The sequence below is a fragment of the Impatiens glandulifera genome, chromosome 9, assembly GCF_907164915.1.
Source record: "Impatiens glandulifera chromosome 9, dImpGla2.1, whole genome shotgun sequence".
Classification (NCBI taxonomy): domain Eukaryota; kingdom Viridiplantae; phylum Streptophyta; class Magnoliopsida; order Ericales; family Balsaminaceae; genus Impatiens; species Impatiens glandulifera.
The window spans coordinates 20,892,746-20,918,065 of record NC_061870.1 but is presented as its reverse complement, the minus strand read 5'-3'; the positions used below and the strand labels follow the sequence as shown (position 1 = coordinate 20,918,065).

General features: G+C 28.8%; 2 protein-coding genes across 2 annotated transcripts; both read right to left on the bottom strand.

The window, feature by feature from the left end:
* Positions 1–1,708: 1,708 nt before the first annotated feature.
* LOC124914936 lies at positions 1,709–11,010 on the bottom strand. Its single transcript, XM_047455569.1, has 14 exons — positions 10,839–11,010; positions 10,268–10,405; positions 10,074–10,155; positions 9,696–9,772; positions 9,463–9,563; positions 8,951–9,080; positions 8,686–8,802; positions 8,520–8,593; positions 7,764–7,830; positions 6,951–7,029; positions 6,745–6,836; positions 6,501–6,675; positions 2,124–2,860; positions 1,709–2,055 (listed from the first exon to the last, which is right to left on the bottom strand). The coding sequence occupies exons 1-14, from the start codon at positions 10,977–10,979 to the stop codon at positions 1,936–1,938; spliced, it is 2,130 nt and encodes a 709-aa protein (XP_047311525.1). The 5' UTR covers positions 10,980–11,010; the 3' UTR covers positions 1,709–1,935.
* A 1,625-nt stretch (positions 11,011–12,635) lies between these two features.
* Positions 12,636–13,468, bottom strand: LOC124916683 (E3 ubiquitin-protein ligase BOI). The gene is made up of 2 exons (XM_047457433.1): positions 13,213–13,468; positions 12,636–13,124 (listed from the first exon to the last, which is right to left on the bottom strand). Exons 1-2 carry the CDS (start codon positions 13,348–13,350, stop codon positions 12,642–12,644), a joined length of 621 nt encoding a protein of 206 aa, XP_047313389.1. The 5' UTR covers positions 13,351–13,468; the 3' UTR covers positions 12,636–12,641.
* Positions 13,469–25,320: the final 11,852 nt, after the last annotated feature.

Genomic DNA, 25,320 nt, shown 5'->3' with positions numbered 1-25,320 from the left:
TCTCCAACATAATAACAAACCGATCTTATTTTGAATCTCTGTCATTTTCCTTAGTTTTTTTCATTTTGTGTTAGAAAGGAGAGAAAGGGAGTTGGGATGAATTTTTTTAGTTTAAGGCTTGATACTTAAGTTTTATTTTAAAAGTTAATAAAGATTTTAATATTATTCTGCATAATAGAAACCATTGAGAAAGTAATCATGTAATTTCTATTCTAATTACAACCATCATGAAATAATTAGTTAACATTATAGCTGAGTTGGGCTAAACTCAAAACAAAAATAATAATAATAATAATTTTATTTTTTCTATAATTTTTTCAATCTAATTCATTATTGATTAAATATTCACTTAATTTCCCCCCTATAATTTATTTAACCCACCATAAACTAAAACCAAAGTTAATATGTTCTCTTGCCATAAATAAACATCTAACAAATCAACCTAATTCTAAAAACTTATTATTACACTAGATATGTACCATCATTCTTATTTGAAAATTATTAGAAAGAAAAATAAATATATATATATTGAAATAAAATGAAAAGAGAAATACTAATAAAAATAAAGAAAAAAGAACAAGCTCTTAGAGGGTATGGATCCTTTTTTAAAAGTATATTAATTGAACATATTTAAATTTTTTTTCTACTTTATATGTTTGGTCCATATTCATTTTTCAAACAATAACCACCCCATATAACCAAACATCAAATTAATTGAGATAAAATAAAAATTTTGTAATCAAATATATTTTTTAACATTTATGATGATGTTGAATGGAGATAGCTAGGGCAGACAGGCTAGACCTCAAAAGTGACTACTCACAAATTGTGACATTTAAAATAATAATAATAAACAAATGCAGGCTTCTGCACCCCTAGCTGCTATTTCATGTGTAATTTCCTCGGGAAATATGCTCCCAAACTTTGACCACTACATTTTAACAGCTATTTTTAAACTTCTTCGGTAGTTTATTTAAAAATGTTTGGGAATTTTGAGGAGATTAATATTTATTTATTTTTTTAAAAGATTTAAAAGGGTGATATTATAATGTTTTATTATGAAAAAATAACCTAATTTGATGTTAATTTCGGGGTTGTTTGATATTTGATTATTGAGATAAAACTAGTTTTTATCTCAAAATTCAAACATTTTATCAATAATATAATCATCAAATTTTATTCATTTAAATTTCAAAATTATTTTCTTTAAGTTACTTTATTTTTTCTATCTCTAATCCACAATTCTTTCAATTTCAATATACACTCTCAACTCATGGTAAAATAGTTTTAAAATTTTAAAAACCAATTTTTTTTTTTAATTTTTATCAAACAAGAATTTTTATGAGAAACTTAGGTAAACTCTAAAAACCCACTCCCCCAACCAATTGAAGTAATTAATTAAGTGGGATTAATATGAATACATGAAATGATGTAACCTGAGGGAAGAAATGTGAGAGAGAACGATTTTGGAAATTCAGTTGGAGGAAATTTAGTGGGAGGAAATAGAGAAATTATTTGATTTTTTCAGCTAATTATATGTGTCAAATCATTCCCTCCCTCAAATTTTCTACTCAAATCTCTGTCAATTGAAAAACAATAGGAAGGGTTTATAATTATTTAAATAACCCAAATCCAAAACATCAATCTGACCTAAAGAAAGAAGATGAAGATCTTGGTCATGTTCTTATACTCAAAAACAAACATGCAAAAAAAAAAGAAATTTACCAACAAAGAACACCCATCATCGTACATAGAATCAAATCAATACACTAGTACAAACATTGTCTCTCTCACTCTCTCTAAAAAGAAACAAATTCACACAACATCATCAAATATTACATTACTTAAACCACACACTTAAACAATAATATATATATCAAAAACTAATAAAGCTAATTAATTAATCAATAAAGATAGTAGAACTGATAAGTTCATCTAGTTGGTAGGGTTACTACGAAAAGATCCCAAAGCTTTAATGGCCGCAGCTCTCAATATATACTGATGATACGCCGCCGCCGCCATCGCTCCGATCATCGGTCCAACCCAGAATATCCACTGTTCAATAAATTAAAATAATTAAATTAAATTAAATTAATTAAATTATGTTAATCATTATCACTTACTTGATCGTCCCAAACTTTCTTGTCATTATAGATAACGGCAGCTCCGAAACTCCTAGCCGGATTAATACCCGTACCAGTAATCGGAATAGTAGCCAAATGCACCATGAAAACAGCAAACCCAATTGGAAGAGGAGCCAAAACAGGAATATGAGAATCGCGAGCGTTGCGTTTAGGATCGGTCGCTGAAAAAACAGTGTAAACAAGAACAAACGTTCCAATTATCTCAGCTCCAAGAGCGGTTCCATTGTTATAACCATCTGCAACTGAATTAGCACCGCCTCCAAGAGAGTTATAAGGATGTTTCATGAATGCTTTAACTAGTCCGACACCACTTATGGCACCTAAACATTGAGCTATCATGTATCCTAGTGCCCTTATTAAGGACACTTTTCTGGCTAGAAATAGCCCGAATGTTACTGCTGGATTTATGTGACCTCCTGAGATGCCGGCGGTGCAGTAAACTAGGACGAATATCATGCCGCCGAAGGCCCAGGCGATACCGAGAAGGCCTACGCCGTCGCAGGGACCGGTTTGTTTTTTGTGGCCGATGACGGTGGCGATTGTGACGTAGAGGAAGAGGAGGGTGGCGATGAATTCGGCGATTAGAGCTCTGTAGAAAGACCATAGCTTTAATTCTGCTAGGTCTAGAAATGGAGCTGGTGGTGGGTCTACGTAGTCTCTTCCATGGGGAACTGTTACACCTTCTTCTTTTACTTCTTTAGACATTTCTTCTTCTTCTTTTCTCTCTCTAGGTTTAGGTTCTCTGTGAATTAATGGGTGATGATGATGGAGTTAGCTTGGTATGTCTTTATATATATAAGATGAGAGTTGGATTCTAGTATATTATAGGGTTAGTTTGATTCTTTTCTTCAGAGCTTTAAGGGCCACTTTGATTCATTTCTTAAGCTTAAATAAGAATCAATTTTGCTTAATAAGTTTTTACAATGGTTAAAATTCTTTAATCTATAATCCTACAAATTTATCCGCTCTTCTAGTCTAGCGGTAACAAAAGGTGGATATCTCCAACCTCCATGAAGTCCTGAATTCGAGCCCGTCAGGCGACAAGTTCTGCGTCTGTGTAATGATTAAGTGTGTTTGCGGGCTATATGTTTAACCCGCCGAGATTAATCGCATTCCATAGGAGCAGCGAAACCCAGCGTTCTAAAAAAAAAAAAATTTTACACATTAGTGGAAGACTTTTGATTTATCGTAGTTTGGTTATGAATCGAGTATCAACACCTTATTTTTATTGTCAATTATTTACTATTTAGTCCAATGTAAATAAATAAGTATCTGGTTTCTACACTTAATAAGACCCAATTTGGAAACGCACTTGAGCTAGATTTGGGTGTGACAAAATAAAACTATTTTTTTTTATAACTTATCTGAATATTAATTTAGTTAAAATAATGTTATAGAATATAGTTTAGTTGTGTGTATATATTAACAAATTTAATAATATTATCCGTTCAAACTCAACTCTAAATATTTCCAAATAAGTCAATATATAATGTCATCAAATAAACATGTAACATAACTAAATAATTAAAAATTTTAATAGACCACTCAAATAATATTGTTTACATATAAGTACCGTCAAACGAATAAGTTACCGCAATTATATAAAATCAAACATATTTTAATATTTATCGAATCACCCGAATAATATGAAATAAACAAGAAGGTTAAATGAAAAGATTATGAACATAAAGACATCCCATATATTAGCAAAACTTAGAATAAGAAAAAGATGCGAATAAAGCTATCCCTAATTAATTGTTCAAAATAATTTTTGAATCAAAGAAGCACTTATTAAAAGTGGAATAGATTAATGAATTAATTATGATGTATAGATAGATTAGTTAAAGATAAGGACTTTATTTAAATAAAGTATAAAATAGTACAAATGATATAGAGGGAGAGTGGGGTAACAAGTACAGCAAAGCGACCATGTGATGCTAATGCTGTTATTTTTGTCTTTCAATATTGGCTGTCATCCAACCATAAAGCAACTGCTTCCAACCGTTACAAATAATTAATTATTAATATCACTAAATTAAATAATACTAATAGAATTGTGTTGTGGGTTCGAATCTTAATTTACTCATCACCATTTTCAAAAAAATTAAAACATTAGAAGGTTATGCCCTAACTTTATAATTTTAAAAGAGCAAGTTTGGAATATCAACCTTATCCATGTATATTATTATTTAGAAAATTATATTATAAAATGAATGAATGGGATAGAGGTTGCATGCAATTAATTATTATATAATTTAAAATGAAATATATATATATGTGTTGTATAAGCCAGATCAAGTGAGTTGTTGTTTCTTATACACGATCGATATTTGCTTCATTGTCATCCAGATATGCTATTATTATTATTAATATTATTATAGTTTACTTTCATTTTTTATTTTATTTTAAATCATGTTTACTGTTGCAAATGATCTCAATTATTGTTACTATTATAAGTTGAAAATTATGGTTGTTACTATTGTAAATTGTGAAAATTGAACTCATTTTTTAAGTTCCACTGATTAGATTTACTTTAGTGATAAAGATTGTTGTTTTTTCCTTTCGTCAATCCTTCGAGAATGTTTGGTCGAGTTGAGCTTAGTCCGGTTCGATGCGAGTCATGTGTGATGGTGGGTATAAGAAACAAGGCACTATTTTTGGTTTTGAGACAGGTTGGGACGTGGCCAAATTTGAGGGATAATGGAGGAGATTGTTTAATAATATGGATCTAATTAATTTGTATTATTTGAATTGACAATGCCCTTGCTTTAAGGACATTATATATTATTTAATTTGGTAGAGCCAAATGAAACCATGTAAAGATAACGTTAGTAGTAGGGACAAAGAAAAATGCAGGACCACATGGGAATCATGTAAAATATCGTTTCTTTATTTTTGTTCTATTGTTCATCTATCAAATTCATCTTTTTAACATTTACCCCCTTTGTTGGTGTAAAATAAAAAAACTTGTCCAGTCAATTTAGGAAACAAATAGATTTTCTAGAATATAAGTATTATATTTAACTCAATAGAATAGTTTAAGTAATAAAATTTTGTTTAAATAATTAAATATTTAAGTTTAGATTCCTATTAAAATGCTTTAAATTAAAGTTAGAGGTTTCGTACTAGTTTTCTAAAATTAAAAGGATTAACATTTAAAATTTAAATTTAAATCAAATTTATTTGAAATACTATATTCCTGTACTCTAAACTTAATTTTCTTAAAGCATAAAACTTATTTTATTTATCCATTTAATTGCTAATGTATTTTAAAAAGCATAGAGAGATAATAAAGACAAAGATTAAAAAGACTAAACATATAAATATCTTCAATATGAAATCATTGTTTGGGTAGAATATTCTCCATTTATAACATTTGTTATGGTACTATGCTATACATTTCAATTTCAAATAAATAAAGTTGTAATCATATTTCTAATATATATAAATTTTTTTTAATCCATCACAATTGTTATATATGCATTTTAGGTTTAAGGAAAAATATAATCAAGAAAGCAAGAAAAGTTAGATAATAAATCAAGATAGCCCGGCCATAAGTTCGATTTAGCTTTATTGAATTTGGTAATATATATTTAATATTTAAATAAATTCAAAATATTTTTTAATTTTTTTAATTAATGAATTGAGTTTTTTATTTTATACATAAGTTATTGTTATACTTTTTTTTTTCTACATTAATTTCACTTTTTGAATTCTCCTTTCACTGGAAGCGAGATCTCGCGTGAAGACAAATAACATTTTGCAGAGAAAGCATCAGTCCTTGTCTGCAGCCAGAGAAATACGGACACGTGTCCAGACAGCAGAAAATGTCAGACGTTTCTTTTTAACTCTGTCTATCGTTAATTGGCTATATAATCTCGATAGACGAGCCCTTTTTTGTTCTTTCTCATTTCACCTTTTTTTCGCATGACCTGTAACGCTCCATATTTATTTCACATTATTATCATTTGTTTTATATGAGCAAATAATAAAACTGAATAATTTAAAATAAATAAGAATGATAAATCGAAACAACTAAGAGTATCATACAAACTCAACATAAGCTATTCAAATAAATTGTATCTAAGCATTTATCGAATAAACTACTATACCTAAATATCAAATTCAGTTCTGCTTATAGCTGAATCTCAAAAGCTATTCACAATTCCCTGAGAGAATCAGACAAAAAAACAAACAATTAAAACCGAATTTTCATCACCAAAATTAATCTATTTTGTTCCAAATAGTACCTGAAATCGGTGTAGATCTCATGAGCGCTTAAAACATGTCACAATCATGTGAATCTGTTGAATACCACCACCAAAAAATAAATAAATTATTTGAAATTTTGGTCAAGAACATAGATGGATTGGATACTACTTACAATGTTATTTTCAGGGACGGACCAGTAGAAGCCTTGAATGGCAATAACTGCTAAGTTTGAACTAACCACTATAAATATGTTTAAAGCATGTTTTCCCATCCATTCAAACCCATATCTCAAACATCCTAAACCACAATAAACATCAACCTGCACAACACCACACAAGTAAGTTAAGCTACCATATTCCTCAAAATGATTCTTGTTTTCAACACTCACCAATGTATACATAGCCGAAAATGTTATTCCAGCAATGCCGGTTGTCACCAGCATGTAACTTATTGAGTATAGAGACTTATTCAATGGCATACCTGAAAACAAAACAATACAATAATTAACCCCATAAAACTATTAATTAATCTTATGAATCCTTCTTCTTCTTTTAAGCACTTGATGGAAACACAAAACATATAACATTACCATACCTAGAATAGAAAGGAACAAGCCAAGTAAACAGATTGCAACTGAAAAATAGATCCAGCTCTGTAATCGCTCTTTATGGTCCTGCAATAAATACGTATTTCTAAATTAAAATACTTGTTTCAATCAAAATTCAAAATTTTTTAACATATTTCTCTATTACATAAAACAGATAATAATAATAATGTCTAATATTTAGATTAATTTTCCATTAATTAAGCTATAAAAAATCCACTAGAGTCTCTAAAGTCTTCTAGCATAAGAGACCTCATTTCCCACTAACAAAGTCACAAGTTAGAAGTGAGGTTGTGCTAGTTTATTCCAGATAATAAACTATGGTTTTAAAAAAATAGAAATGTTCAAAGGCAATCATTCTTAAAGAAAAAAGAGCTTAGGAATCCTTGGTCTACAGCAGAATAGATTTTGGATACAATTTGACATAAGCTGTATTGATCTTCTTTCCACTCATTTCATTACTTTTTGAATATGTAACATCATGAGGATTGTCTATAAAGGGGAGAGGAGAGGAGCTGGCATTAATAGTGTTAACTTTAACAAAACCTTTTAACAAAATAGATGTCCCATTTCTCTAGCATTATCAAGCACTAACATTAATACTTTTTTTTTTTTTTGTATCTATCTCCTTACTAGATATATCTTCTACACTATGAAAGGTTAAAGTTGATTCCAAAAAATGCTACCACAGATTCTTGCTGTCAAGCAACTGTAAATCATTATAGAGGTGAACAATGCATACTTTAGGAAAGAGGATGTAGTACAAAGAAAAGATGACTACAACATGGGCTAAAAGAACTCACCTGAAACTGAACAAGAATGTGACCAAACTGTAGTCCAATTATGCTTGAAACGCAAGCACTCAATGAACTGAAAAACAATTTTTAGTTAAAATAAGAACATCAATATATTAGCCTGATTTCCAAATGTTTATAATTATGTTTTAACATGACTATGGTTAGGATTATTATTCAGTGTAATTATATGCAAAACAAATCTATAAGATGCTTAAATCTCATTTTTGCCTAATTGAAGATCATTGTAATTATTAGAATTTTGTAATATTCATAGTAACATCAAGTTAAACGTTAAACAGGGGTGCTAAAAAATAAGAGAGTCTTGAACTAAGAGGTTAAAGTCTCATATTTGATTCCCACTAAGAACACATTGATTGAAGTTGGGGGTCATTAGAATGGATCTTGTGCTGCTAACCTCCTTTAGTGGCCCGGTCTACTAAAACAGGAAAATAAAATTTCCTACACATACTACTCTGAGATTATCTTCTCCAAAACAATACATAACTAGAACATGGTAAGGCATTATGCAACAATATATACATTTCAGAGATAATCTTTTCCAAAACAATAATTGTCTAGAACATGGTAAAGCATTATGCAATGATACATATAAGCCCAATTATGATTCAAGAAAAATGACTAATAAACTCTGTAGGTGAACAATGACTTCCTAAGTGATTCAATAGCCTAGTAATAAACCATCACTTTAAATTGGCAATAGGCCAGAGAGCAACATCAAAAGAAGAGGATTAGATTGGTCACCTTAGAATCCCTTCAGGATCAAATGGAGCATGGCACCACGAAGGTATCTGGTGATCTCCTAAGGTTCTGCATTCCTGGAAAGGTTGATTATGTATAAGCAGACTGATCATTGATAAAGAGAAAAAAATAAATGGAAGTTTTTTAAAGTAAATTCAGAAAAATCCACCTTCAAGTTTCTATACGTAGGTTTTGTGTATAGATGGTTGATACCAAGAACATAACGATCTATCATTCCAGCCGCATTACATGCAGGTCCAAGATCCCCTCGTCTTGAACATGTTACCTAAATCAAACGAAACATATTTTTGACAAATGCACAAGATGCTTGCATTTGTTTACAAGAGAAATGTACTACCAATGCAATCTCAACTGACCAGTAAGGGATCAATTACTAGAAGGAAAAATCAATTTAAAGAAATGAATTAGCCTACCTTGAAAACAGAGCTACTGTTTGAAGCTACCAGAGAGGAAGTTGTGCTCAATGCTTCAAATTGCCAATCAGGAACATATAAACCATATGTCAATGCCAAGTACGACAACAATAATGCAAACATAGTGCACCTAAGGATTGCAAATGACATTATTTTAGCAACTTCTACAAAGAAAATCCACTCAGGATGGAGATCTATGTCACAATCATAACAAATCCTTGTATAAGAAAGTCTAGATGATTGAAAAATCAAACAAATATGTACTTATGAAGGAATATCTCAAGAATTTAATAGCAATTAACCATTATATCCGTGATTGAACATGTATTCAGATTCAGAATTACATCACAACTCAAAGATGAAAAAAAAGAAGTTCCAAGTGACAAATCATATTATATGTCTATTGAAACAATATGAAAAAGGTCCTAGCAGGTTTTTCATCCATTGACCAAGAAAAATTAGTTCACATTCATCACTATGTACCTTAGAGTATCATTTATATGGTAGCTTACCAATGATAAAAATAATTCCTCAAATGAGAAGTTCCTTTTAGCTTTTCAGTGGGAAGCCATATTTCGCACAAGGCTGCAAATACATATCCAATAGATATCCTCTGAAATTGATGAAAACAATAAGTACTTCAAAAAGATATCCTGATCAATCTAAATTTCGGTGTTAACTAGCATTGATTGGACATATATAATGGGCAAGTAGGCAACACGAAATACAAGAAAAATAAAATTACCTGCAAAATACCCATCCAACGTATCCTTCCAATATCAACACCATACGTGAGAGAAGTTGCTCCATGCAAATAACCCCCTGAAAGCAAGCTCCAACAAGCACCAACAGTTGTTTAATGGTGATATTTTAAAAGTAAATACATGCATTGTCATAAATAACCAATTGAAATAATAAAATTTCATCATAATCATATTTTAAAAACATTCAAACATAATATCATAACAGTTTCAAATAGATGAAACACATAAACCACCAAAACCAAAATTGAGTGTCACTTTCTGTGGAACTGTAGAGCAAATACCATAAGCTAGTTCAAGCATCACATGAATTCAGTGAAGTGCGATGGATGGGACTTGTATAAAGATGATCAACAAAATACCTTGAAGAAAAACACCAACAAGAAAGAGTTTCAAAGCCCTTAGTAGTGACTTTTGTGAGGCTTCCACTCGATCTTGAACTTTCTAAGGAAAATAAAGGACAAAAGAAGGCAGTGTACAAATTATAGCATCTTCTTCTTTATTTCTCTTTCAACTAGACATATAATATTGGTTCATCTTGAATTTCTTTCAGTACCTTAAAAACAATGGCAAGTGAGATTCCGGAAACGAAAAGAAAGGAAGGCATCACAAAATCTGCCAGGTGCACACCATTCCATGGAGAATGAGCAATATAAGGAAATAATGGACCACCATAATCCACTAGAATCATAAGCTGAAAGTAAACATATCACTTTTACAATCACATAAACAAAAAAGAATCAAAATACAGCTCAAGCGAAAGTAAGTTGATTACACAGTCATAATTAAACTTTATCATCTAGCTAGCTAGTCCACTTTATCCATATTCACTTTCAAATTGCAATTACTTTCTTAATTCTGCATTGATACACAATATTGTTGATGAACTAAACGTAAAATCTTATCCAGTGATGATCGGCCTCCAAAGACGTTGCCTACTAATTAACATCAATATCCTAAATCACGAAAAAAGAAGCTCAACTAGCTAATATCAGATCTATCAAGTAAAACAAAATGCCAGAATCGAACAGACATGAACCAAAGGTGAAACGCATGGATATTGTGATCAAATTAGAGAAAATGAATGAACAAAAACAGAGGAATGCAGGAATCGATAGATATATTACAAATACGCAGAGACCGCGAAAGACATCGAGAGAAGCGACGCGATTCGTCCGCCTCGTTCTCTTGGCGGGAACAACAATGGAAGGCAATCGTTGGCGTTCTTGGCCTGTATCATCAACGCTTAACGGTGAGTACTCAGGCATTATCGGCCGAAAAGTTACTGCGAAATCAATCGAAACCAGAGGCGTTTCTAAAGCTTCTAAGGTCTATCAATGGAGTACGATTAGGAGAGAGAATAGCAGTTTCAGTTATAACAACTGAGGAGTCTAAATTCAGCATTGTAAGTGGTGATGACGTGTTCTTATTCTATTGGATATTATTTAGCTGGCCTAACGTTACCCGTTTTTTTACCTTTTTTTATGTGTAGTGCTTGTTTATAGTAAAAAAATATTTTCTTATTATAAAATTAGGAATGTAATTAATTATTTTAAAACTTAGTAAATATTTTAGAATCTCAATATTCACTAGTTAAAAAACCATTCAACGTACTTATCTTTTGGTGGAGGATATAATTATTTTTTAAGTTAATGTTTAAGATTATATTGGTTATTTTTCACTTAAAGCAAATCAATTAATTAGTTATACTTTTTTTTTTTAATATATTTAGATCAATTATAGATATAGCAAAAAAAAATTAAGTTTCCTAATCATGTATTCAAAACATGATATAAATGTTGTTTTATATTAATTATGATACATGTAATTTTTTTAATTTAAAAATGACAATTGTGAGATGTATATTATTTTTGTTTCACTTTTTAGTTTAAATAAAAAGAGTTAGGTCAAAGTTATTAACAATGGTAAGGTTCATTTTCACTAAGAGATGTTTTAAGTTAAAGTTAATGAAGAAAATAAAATTTATTTTAAAAACATATTTATCATTTAAATATTATTATGGCATGATTTTTGGCACTTATGCTATTTTAGGTATATTTAATTTTCTTTTCTTTCTTTGATAAAGTAGAAAGCTAATATTCATGTTAACTAAAATAATTCAAAAAAACTTACTTAATAAAGTCCACTAGTAAAAAAAATACTTCGATACCAAAAACAGTTTGATAATACCTTGATTTTCAATCGGTATAGAAAATAACGAATGAATTTAATACGATCTTCATCGATCACTAGAAGCTCTCGGTAATCAAATTCAATAAATACCGATTTGAACATTACCCATCAGTATTAAGCTAATAATACCAATTAGTTATAATATGAATAGGTATTACTAAAAGGTGAACTGACAATGGAGAGGTTTATTGTGGGCTATTTGTAATTTAATGACTTAAAAATTTTGATTGGAGTGGACTTGAAAAAAGTTTGAGGTAAACTTAAAAAAATAATAAGAAAATTCTCAATAAAACGAATGTATAAAAATAATATTGATAATTTTTTTTAATAAATATATAAAAAGAATAGTGAATTATATTGAAATAAAAATAAAAAAAAAATAGAAAAAAAAGGTAACCAATTAATATCATAACCAATTGGTTGCCATTTACATTAATGAATTCTCAAACAAACAAATATCTTTGTAATCCATATATTATTCTTTCAATTTTGAGAGACAATATTTGCTATAGTTATAGATGTGAGAATAAATAATATGTATGAACTAGTTTACTTGGCCTTATGACCTTATCTAACAACACTTTATTCTATAATATAATATAAGGTATATAAATATTTCTTTCTAACTTACAAGTTCAATATATAATATGCTATATATTGTTTAAACTTTAAATAATAAAATGAAATGAAAAGGGTCAAAAAGAAAGAAGAATTAAATTAAATTAAATTAAATTAGATTAAATCAAAGCATGTATGATAGATTTCTTTACCATTTTACAAACAGGGCAAGAACCAATAAACTGTTCACAAGGAACGCATGAACAAAGATGTCTACAAGGCAAGAAAACAACAGAAGAAGATCGTGAATTACATCTTCTACAGATCATCAACATATTCTCTCCAAATCGTTCATCACAGCAAGATTCCTCATCTTGAATCGTGTTATTATTTCTAAGATCCGCGTTTTCATTCATCTGAGAAATCGTATTCGTCAAAGAAACAAGCACGGATTCATTATGCATAGCAATCCTCTGCCATCCTTGATTCTCCATCTCTATTTTCCTCAAAAACTCCTCCAGCTCCATCGTTCTGGTATTAGCTTTCGCGATTTCTTCATCCTTTTGTTTCAATAATACGGTTGCATTCGCTTCGTATCTTGTTAAGATCGCCGTTAATTGGTGGTTCGTTTGTTGACGTATAGTCTGTTTCAATAACTCGTTCTGTTTATTTTGAAGGAATGAATGAAGGAAGAAGGTTAATAATAATAATAAAGAGATAAGTTGAATGAATGAATGAAAGAGTATGTACCTGTGAATTGATGAGGTAATCGATCTCCATGGATTGTTGTTTGTTGAAATGGGAGGCTAGGGCATTGTTATTGTTATGATGAGTGAGATTTAAAGGTAGATTATAATCTGAATTATATATCTGAGCTTGAATCGCCATAGATGTGCAGCAGCGGCACAGCAGAAGCAGAATTGAGAAGACGAGCGAGGGACCTTTCACTTTCTCTGGTGAGTCTGAAGAGAGAAGATGAAGAGGAAAAGAGACGAGACGTTTGATTTGGGCATTGAACAAGACGCTAGGGTAGGGTACGTAGTTATTATATATATATATAAAAGAAAGAAATTAACGGATAGTAAAAAGAAAGAAAGAAAAGAAAGAGGCGTGGTTGAATGGTAATTGGGCAGGATTGAAAAAAGGGAAGGGGGAGAGTCCTTCTCTTTAGGACAGGAAACTAGAAATCCCTTTTTCCTCTCACCCATTATTATTATTGTCATTTGAAAAAGAGCAATAAATTAGGGATCAACCCGATTTGATTTGACTGGGTAGGCCTAATTAATTCATTATTATTATTATTAAACATCTTTAATATTTTATTTAACTTTTATTTTAGTACCTTTTATTACATATCTAGCTAAGGCATCGTTCTTTTTAAGTTATTTAAATAATTTAGAGGGAAAAAATATTGATTATTGGTGATAATTTTGAAAAAATGATGAAGTTTTTTTGGTAAAAATACCTAAAAGGTATTCATATATATAAATAAAATAAATAATAATAATTTAAAATATAGATTATTTTAGTATTTTGGTTAATAAATTGATTGATTTGATAGATAAAAGAGAGATTTGATAATTGATTTTGTTGGGTTATTTGAAAACCTGAATAAGAACAAGGCCTAATATTAATATAAATTTTTTTTATTTTATACTTATTCCATTAATCATATAACTCAATTCATTAATTTAATTATTAAAATATTTTTTTATTTAAAATCATATATTAATATCATTTTAACAATCAAATGTTTAATTTAACAAATTAAAAACAGAAATAACATATTTTTTTAATCTAAACTCAAAAAAAATGCTTAAATAACCAAATTAGCTGGTTTGATATTGAGTATTTTTTGAATTTTACTAAAAAACTATTTTATTTTTTAAATGAAGTAAAAAAAGTTTTTTTATTCAAAACCAAGGTAAAAAATTTAATTAGATATTTTTTTTGTGTGTGAAATGAATAGATGTGTGTGTTTTGCATGGGAGAAGGTGAGTCATGTGATGAGCGGGGGTCTAGGACATAATAGTAGTTGTAGATGACATGCCCCATTAATGGAGAGAGGCCATGGGGTAATGGGTAATAGGTAATGGGTAATGGGCAATGGGCTAGGTTTGTAGGTACATTAATATAGTAGTGGTGCAGAGATGAATGAGCTACACATGCACTACCATCACTCCTTGCCTGCCTTTTTTTGGAAGCTATGTCATTTCTGTGTGTAGCAAAGAAAGAGCATCAAATCCAGACTTTATTAATGATGATGATGGCTATTTGTAACCCATTGTTTTGTTGTTGATGCTGACAATATTTTTTTGTCTGCTCTACAGCCAAAAGACGACCGAGGCAGGCAACCTCTAGCATAGCATAGCAAAGCTAAGCTAAGCAAAGCAAAGTAAAACAGGCAAGCCAGACAGACAGACAGACAACAGGCAGGCAGCGAAATCTCCTCCCCCATTTCCCAATGTCTTCTTCTCTTTCTCACCTTTCACATTCATTCTCCCTCCCTCCCTTCCCTCTCTTTTCTTTTCTCTTGTCAAACGTTCCATCATTTTTTGTTTTTTACTTTTTACCCTCTTTCTTAACCCATCACATTAACCCAAAAATGGACCCCTTTTATTTCTTACAATATATGTTAAGGTCTTGTTAAGAATTAGGTTCTATAATCATTAAGCTTAGCTTTAAGAATCTATTTACACACAACAATAATGTAATGTGAAATACAAACTAATTAATGAGCATAAAGACATGGTTACTCTACTACTAACTAAGCCAATGAACATAAAGATTGTATTCTATTATCATTGAGTTATGAATCTTCATTAAAATATTTTATTAAATATTAATACTTAGAAGTTATTTCATCAAATTATCTAAAATACATTTATAACTAATACCCAACTAAGCTATCTAAATAATTCAAATTGGAATATGACTTTAGCTAGCAAATTGTCTTTGTTAACTTGTTTGATTTTATTTGTATGGTATACTCAAGTGCCTTTTGACTTGTCTTTAAAATTTGATACAAAATAGTATAAATGCATAATAATAATGAATAGAAAGGAAGGAAGGTCCCAACCCATGATCTTCCCTATTTTACTTTTTAGTGCAGAGGAGGTTGGTGGGTACTATTTTTCTTTTTTTCTCTGTTTGAGTTTGAGAAGTCAATTAGCAACTAGAAATTAAACCCAATGTCCAATGTCCAGAACAGAAGGGGGGACCCCCCCTCCCCTCCCTCCATACACGACGAGTTAGGAACTCTCTCATGATACCTTTTTCCTTTTCTCCACAATGTGAATGAATATTGCCAATACGTGTGGACCTCCTTTTTTATTTTTATCAAAATAATCAACACACAAATCTTCTCATCACAATTCACATCACTATCTGTCTAGTTATATGAATTTCCTAGAAAATCATCTAGTTGATGCATGTCAATTTTTCTATTTTTTATATTATTATTTGTTAAAATATAAAACTTTTATGTTTCATTTTTTATATTATAATTTTAACTTAAAATGTTTTAAATAAAAATTAAATTCATTACTTTAATTATATCATAAATTTAATTTAATTTAGACCAAAATTTTAAAGGAAATATGTCTTTTAATTTAATGTGCAATGACTAAACCTGGATAGGACAATTAACGGTAATAATTTAATCCGATTATGTTAGAGTCGCAGTGCTTTGCTAGAAGCCAACTACAATTAATGAGGTTAAACCCATAACTGTTATAATTGGGTCTTATGAGGTCATACACTTAAAGTTGACCGAATAGATTAATGTGAATGAAATCCAATCATTAATAATATATTAGATATTATTAAAATTAAAAATAATATTTTATTTATGAAATAAAATAATTAACCATGGTAAATTGATTATGGAAACATGATAGAAATAATATTTTATTTATGAAATAAAATAATTAACCATGGTAAATTGATTATGGAAACATGATATATCAAATTATTTATGAATATAATGATTTGAAATAAATTTTATTTAGGAAATAAAACGTTTATCATGAATATTAATTTGCAAAACGGGTAATGACTCTCTAATTTAACAACTTAAAATAGGGATCTAGGAGAGAGAAGTAGTGATTGAAAAACTCATTTTTCTCATAAACAATTAGATTGCTTCTGTTGTTCTTTCGTCCTAGCAGTCGAAGTCAACTGAATTTTGACGAGCTCGTGTGGACCAACTAGAGGAGCAACACGTGGGACTCTCATCATTTATACTACAAGATATACCGAATTCACGCATCAAAGATATCACCTTTTCAATAATGCTTTTAATCGCTAAATTTATGAACATCCTGAATAGATGTTAAGATAGGATCTTATTTTCCGCAATATGCATGAATGTCAACCGATTTTGTATATATGTACTAAATGTAGGATTATATGAATATATAATTAAACATATTTTTTTATACTTTAATTATTGATTTTGAAAATGTGATTAATGCGATAATGATGTGTACATTATGGGTTGTTGGATTATTTGTGATTATTTTTAGATAACCCAAACATAAAAAAGAAGACTATTTATATCTTTAGGGTTGATTAAATCAACTTTCTTGTTAGTTGGAACTTGAAAGTCATGGTGTTAAGCTTAGGAAGGATTATAATTTTAATTTATGAACTTTAAATGATTTATTAATCTTCAATTTATTTTTTTTTTGAAATAAATGTGAGAGGGAGATACTTAAACTCAATTAGTGGTATGAGTAATTTTTAAAAGATCAATTTACACTTAAACTTCTTAAAATATTAGAAAAAGAAATTAAAATTTTACAATTTTATATATGATAATATAATAAAGAGTCTAATTGAAATCAATTTTAATTATTTAAATTTGTGATATTAAGATTGTAGGATTTTTTAAAAAATAAAATAAATTGAATTTATATTTATAAATTTAAAATTAAGATATTAATTATTTAAATAAAATAGTTTATATAATTATTATTTTGTTAACTAATTTTATATTTAATTATATATAAATAATAGTTTTTTTTAAATAAACTTTTAGAATTTGAAGTAGAGTTTGGATTTTAACTTTAACTGTAATATGTAATACATAATTTTCAAGATAATTAATGAGAATTAAGGGGGTGAAAATCTCACTTTTTAATACTTGTGATATGTGATTATAGTGGGAGAGTGAATTAAATAATTCAATATATATATATATATATATATTAAATATTAATACATATTTCATAATATAAAATAAAATAATTTAAATAACTAAAATGGAACAAATCCACAACCTTTGTGTGATTACTTTTAGAAATGATTATTTATTTATTTGAATTTAAAAAAAGGCCTAGCTAATAGTGGAAATTAAAATCAAACGATAAACATCAAATTAAATATATGTCCGGATTTCACGGTTTTGTATTACTCCAATTTCAATCAATTTCTGGAAGAGGTCAGAACATGCATGCTGGGTTTGGACATTGCTGTACGTAGTACACATGGCAAAATTAATTTATTTAATTTCTCTCTTTAAATTAAAAGATCTTTTTTATTTTTTACCTTTTTTTTTCTTCTAAGAAATGTTCATTTGACTTTTCTTACTATACCAATAATAATGACTTTAGGATAGACTGTCAATAATAACATAGAATAATATGTAAATTACCAAAGTGAATATATATAACAATGTTGGTTTTACAAAAGAATTATTGTTACGTGTGTTTAATTGATTAAATTATTATAATGTTATTTATATTTAAAATTTAGATTTTATTAAATAATTTATATGATTGAATCAAATAAGATATGATCAGATTTTTTTTTGTTTTGTTTGAAAAATAATGAAATAAATGAGAGTATTTAATTCTAATGACAAAGGGAATAAAACATATGCATACAAAGTGTTACAAAATATATAAAAAATACAATCGAGATTAATTATTCGAGAAATAATAATTGAAAATATAAACCAAAATGTTTGTGTACAAACAAACAATAAACTAACGTTAATAAGTTCGGAAATTCTTAAGAAAATTAAAGAATTCACCGACCGACTCTAATAATTTTTTCAAATAAATATCCTTGTGAAGTAAAGGAATCGGTCACCTGCAATCATTAACGTAAATATAATTTTTTTTTAATGTTCACAGTTAATCTAATTATCATAGCAATATCACTTACAATGTTCAATATACAATAATTTGAACACATAGTTAAGAAGACTTTTAAGTTTTTTAGATAATATTTTATTCAATATAATAGGCTCATCACGAATATTAATAAATTCCACCTCAATAAAAGTCATTTTTAATATCAAATAAAAGTTCAATGTTATTTCCATCTAAGTGTGTACGAGTTGAGTACGATACAAATACAAAAATAAAAACATTAAAATAAATTAAGTAAAATTATCTTCTAATTGAACAACTTGTCATTCTATTTTCATTCCAACCAATTAGGTAAATTAAATTAGTTAGATTTTATAATGTTAAATTTTGTTTCTTATTTATATCAATACTAAGGACAACATTTGTTTTTCCGTAACAATGTCGTTTTTATAAGTTTATTTGAGCAAATATAATTTTATTAATCTATTCAATTCAAATAGTTCATTGAAATAAATCTACAACAAAAAGTCATTTCTTGTTCTTCACACCCTAAAAAAAAGTGATATAGTTTATCGCATTATCCAATTAAGATTAATCAACATACCATGCATACATAATACTTGTCTATTAATTACATTAATTCATTAACTATTTTTTTAAATTGAGGAGTTTTTGTTTCGTTTGTAATAAGTTAACCTGATATTCTAAAGTCACAATTTCCATTTAGTGAAAATCGAACTTAAAACTTTTAATCGATTATGCAATAGGTTTTACACTTATTTACCCTAATATTTAGTATTTTATAAAGAAGTTTTGTTGATATGGCCTACTAAACATTAATAAATAAAGTTAGTGAAAAAAACAAAGACTTTCCTTCTTGTTCCTTTTTGTAGAAGGACTTGGAAATTTGATTATTTTCTTTGACCAAAATGGAGATTGGAGGCCTAACCATCATTATTATGTTGAAGATGATGATGTCTTATATTTAATTATCCTATTTATTCTTCTTAATTAATTCAGTTTTTTCATTTGAATGAAATAATAGTATATGCTAGCCAGGTCTTAATGTTGTTATATGAATCATATGGTAACCAAGCATTATTCAAAAGCTATTATATACTTTCTTAATATTACATATTATTTGATTAGATTTGACTAATTAGAACACTCCATGATTTTATTTTCACTTGTAGCATTTTGAATAGAATACTTAACTTAAAACAATATAATTGAAAAAAAAAAAATTTGTTTTTTCAACATGATTATTTTTTCTAACAAAAGGCTAGTTCTCTTTGTTTTTTTTTTAAAATCCATCTAAAATCAATTTTCTAATCAATCACTTCTTAACAATCACATCACTCATTTCATTAATCAAAATACTAAAATACCCTCAATTTCAATTTTTTATTTTATTTTATTCATATATATATCAATACACTTTAAGTCTTTTTACAAAAAATAATCATCACTTTCTCAAAATCATCACCAATCATTACTTTTTTCCCTCTCTAGGTTTTTTCAAAAACTCCAATCCGAACAAGGCCTAAGACCCAATTTTTATTTTCCATTTTAATTTTGTACCGAATATATTTGCATCATTTAGTATTTGTTATTGACAGTTTAAAGTCTTTTAACACATCAATTTGACTAACAAACTTTAATCTATTTAAAAAAATTACATTTAACTAATTTTGAACAATTCATTTTTACCAAATTTAGACCCAAAATTGAAACCACTCAGGCAAGTTATCCGATCTGACCCTAATACCCAACCGAATTTGTTGGATTCACTTCATGAATACAGAACATGCATCACATGAATTTACAGATAATAAATAATAAAACTAAAAAATGTGCAAATCTAAATACAAAATATCAAAATTTACAATAAAAAAACTTTCCATGGACTGACTTTCTTTCTTTTTTTGAACTAGATATATATCTATTTATATATATAAAAGGAAAAAAGAAACAAACTAAACTATTTATGTTGGGGTCAAGTGCTTTTTATTTTTATAATATGTTTATAAAATAAATTTTTAAATATTTTTTTTATTAAAAACTAAATTCATTTAATGAGAGTTAAAATCAAGAATTAATAAAAACAAATATTTGAATTGTATATCAAGATATTTATAACAAATATTATTAATTTTAACAAAATGTGTAAAATAATTAGTTTCACAAATACTTATAAGTTGTTATTATAAGTAAACATACGACTAATCCCGATCCCGATGTATATGCTTGCGAATTTCTTTCATTTCGGTAGTAGTATATTTTCCATGATCTTATTATTTGAACAATTAACAATGTCTTATTATTCTTTCTCACATGAATAATACTTTATCACCATTGCACGCCATTTTCATTTGACAATTGAAAGTCCACTATCATCTCTTTATCTTCAATAATACATTCATATTATCTGGATCTCCTTTTATCACCTAAAAGGCCATCAATTCTTCACACGCCATTGTTGACATGGATAGAGGGGACAAGAAGAAATCCACTTCATTGGGCTCTTGGGCATTTTCATTGAGTCTCTCAGCATAATTTACTTCATGGTGAAAGGTCTTCACCCAAATAGTTGTCATCTTCATCCTTCCCTTTTCTATAATCGTCTTAGCCCATGTCCAAATCTTCGATCTTCTCTTCTCGGAGATATTTCTGTTACGGCATTAACAAACATAAGTTCTAAACCTAATGTCTAAATGTTTCAATAGACGGTCAAAATGAAGATGAAGACAATCCAACAGCTGAAGTCTAAAAATAATTTCCCAAATTTGAAGGAAAAGATGTGGATGGTTGGATACATTCATCATATATTTTGTCGCGGTTGATGATACCCCTCCTAATATTAATACAAGAATTGCTCGATTGCATTTTATCGACAAAACAAAAATGTGGTATACAAACTACATATCAATGTTAAACCCTAATATGATAGTAAAATGGGATATGCTTAAGGGGAAGTTAAAAAAAAAATCGGTTTAATAATCTTTGACGCCCCAATGAAAGATAAAATAGAAATTGAAAAACTAATTCTAAAAATGTCTAAACAATGTATAATTAAACCTAGTAACAGTGCATTTGTAGCACCTATCAATTTAGTTTAAAAGAAGATATAAGTCGAGGACTTTGTATAGACTATAGGAAACTAAATAGCATGACAATTAAAAATAAATTTCATATACCTATTATAGAGGAATTACTTGATAAACTTCATGCTAGCTGTATATATACCAAACCTGATTTAAAATCTGGATTTCATCAAATTTGTATTAACCCAAAAGATATACATAACAACATTTAAAACTCATGAAGGGTTATATGGATTTCTAGTCATGTCATTCGGTCTAGCAAATGCTCATTCTACATTTCAATGTACGATGAATACAATATCAAACCATATTTGCAAAAAATTGTCTTGTTTATTTTTTGATGATATTCTTGTGTATAACAAAAATTGGAGTAATCATTTAACTCATATTCGATTAGTTTAAACTACATACATTTTTTCTAAATAAATATAAGTGTTATTTTGCCTAAAAATTTAGTACTTAGGTCATATTATCTCAACTGAAGAAGTAGAAGCATGTCCTAATAAATTGTTAACAATGAAACATTAGCCTAATCCCTACAACAATTAAAATGCTAAGAGGTTTTAGGACGAACAGACTATTATAGAAAATTTATATGTAATTATGGTTTAATTGCTAGACCACTAATTAATTGTTTGAAAAAAATATAGTTTTTTATGGTCTGAAATCTCCCAAGAAGTTTTTGACAAATTAAAAACAACGATGTGTACTCCACCAGTTTTGGCATTACTTGATTTTAACATTACTTTTATTGTAGAGACAGATGCAAACAATATTGGTATGGGGGCTGTTTTAATTCAGAAACGGCAGCCCATAACATTCATAAGTAAGTTTTTTTTCTCGTAATAATAAACTTCTTAATTATGGCATATGAGAAAGAATTACTTATATTAATTATGGCAGTGAAAAAATGGAAATCATATCTACAATTTAAATCTTTCATAGTCAAAATTGATAATAAAGTGTTGAAATATCTATTGGAACAGAGAATACACAAAGTTAGCCATAAAAAATGGTTGTATAAACTTATAGTGTTTGATTTTTTTGTTACCTATAAAAAAAACATTGTTGCAAATCCTCTCTCAAGAGTGGAATGTCATTGTTGAACTCTTTCCACTATTCATTCACCTTTTCAGATACTATTTCATCATTATGGGTTAATGATTCAAATCTTACAAATATTATTATTGATATCAGAGAGATCTAGACAATCACCCTTACTATTTGTATACCAACAATTATTTTAGAAGGAAAGACAAACTAGTAATAGTATTTGACACGGATCTTAGAAATAAAATAATAGAAACAGTTCATACATCGTCGGTGGGAGGACATTCTGGAGTACATGTAATCACAAAGAAAATATAACTCGCCTATTTTTGGAAGGGTATGACAAAAAACATTCGGGAATATGTGCGTAATTATTAAGTTTGTCAACAAAACAGACCTAACTCACATCTCCCCAATGGATTATTTTAACCCCTTCCAATTCCTAATTATATTTGGACTGATATTTCTATAGATTTTATAGAGGGCCTTCCAAAATCACAAGGTAAAATTACAATTTTTGTTATAGTAAACCATCTAAGATGACTCATTTTATAGCAATTACACATCCTTATACAACTTATTCAATTGCTATGGTTTTTATTGATAACATATTTAAACTGCACGGTATGCCAAAAAGTATTACTAGAGACAAGGATAAAATTTTCTCAAGTGTTTTTTTGGAAATAATTACTTAAATTAGAGGGCACAGAACAAAAGCTATCTACAACTTATCACTCTCAAACAAATGGTGAACTAGAGATAGTCAATAAATGTGTGGAAACTTACCTAAGATGCATGATTAGCCAAAGACCACACTTATAGAGTAAGTGGTTATCCCTAGCTAAATGGTGGTATAACACCAATTTTCATTCTACAAGTGATATGTCTCCATATCAGTTAGTATTCAACCAGGAACCACCAGTGCATGTCTTGTATTTGGCTGAAGACGCAATTGTCCCCAATCTAGATAGAACTCAACAAGTAAAAGAACATCATCTCCAATTAGTTAAACAAAACCTCCGAGAAGCACAAAATATAATGAAACAATAGTATGATAAAAAACATAAAGAGGTATTTTTCAAAATAGGAAACATGGTGTTCTTAAAATATCAACTGTACAGACAAATCACGCTCACACAAACAAACACATAAAATTTTAACATAAGTTCTATGGGCCTTACAAAATTACAAGCAAAATCGGACATGTATCGTATCGTTTAAAACTACCATCGCATACTCGTATTCACAATGTCTTTCATGTGTCATAGCTCAAAAAAATGATTGGAAATCATGCATCAAAGACAAACGTAGATGACCTCAAAAGAACCGATTTTGAATAGAGACGATTTTAGAAGAAAGACTTACCTTGAGAGATGGAGAAACGGTGCGCCAATTACTCGTCCAAAGTGAAGGGAAAGATAGATTGGATATTTGTTGGGAAGATGTTTCTATAATCAATTCTGATTTTTCCAATCTCAGATGGAAACCAAAGGGACTTCGTAGGAGGCGACGCGGTCGTCTTACATCTCATGGAGGGAGTAGTGTTACGACATTAACAAATGCCTTGTTCTTGTAAGTTTTTTTTAATCTCCACCAAATCACTTTTCAAATCAATAACATCTTATTCATCACATCACTTAAAACAATTTCCAAAAGATTAAAATACCCTTTTCATTTTAAATTTATATTTTAAATACTAAATATTTAGAGGAAGAAGATGAAAAACTGGGAGAAGAAAAACTGTAATTAATAAGGAAGGATAAATAAGGAAAAAAGGGAAATTATTATTTTAATATTAAAATAGTATGTACGGCCTGTTTGTAATAATTACTTTGGGTTTTAAAAAAAAAAAACGAATTCGAACGACGCCAAACATAAGGTCTAAACCTAATGTCTAAATGTTTTAATAACATAATATACGGTCAAGATAAAGATGAAGACAATTCAACGACTGAAGTTATAACATAACATTTTTAATTACATTGTTTATTATTAATTACTTGAAAATTCCATAATTACTTAAATATCCTTACTCTTAATATATATAAATGGATTAAGCTTGTAAAATAAATACTATTTTTTAATTTAATAAAACTTTCATATTCTTCTTAATTTTGGGATTTCATCCCTTCCTTATTCACAATCAGAATTATTCTTCTCATCTTTTCCTTAGTTACATTTTATAATCTCCATCACCTGTTTAATCCCGTCAACGAAGCAGCACGCTACAACTTCATAACCAAGATTCCACTGATCAAACCCGAGTTGACACTGAGAAGTACGTAGATTTGTTAGACATGATCTCATCTGAATGCATGGTTTGTCTTTTGGATCGTCAAGATTTTGTACTTCGTGTTCTTCCTTCTCCTTTCCCTCCTCTCAACCTCTGCGGTTATTTACATGATTGTGTGTATTTACAGTCCAAGGATATGCCTTCTTTCTATGATCTCACGACGAAAGTTGTTTGTTCCTAGGGTTTGGACAATGCTCATTGTCACATTCCTATGGAACTTTGTCATTTTTTCATGTATAATGTTGTGGCTATCATTGTCTTTATCTTATCGGGGTTATTTGTCTCGCTTAAGGCGATATCATTTTTCATCCTA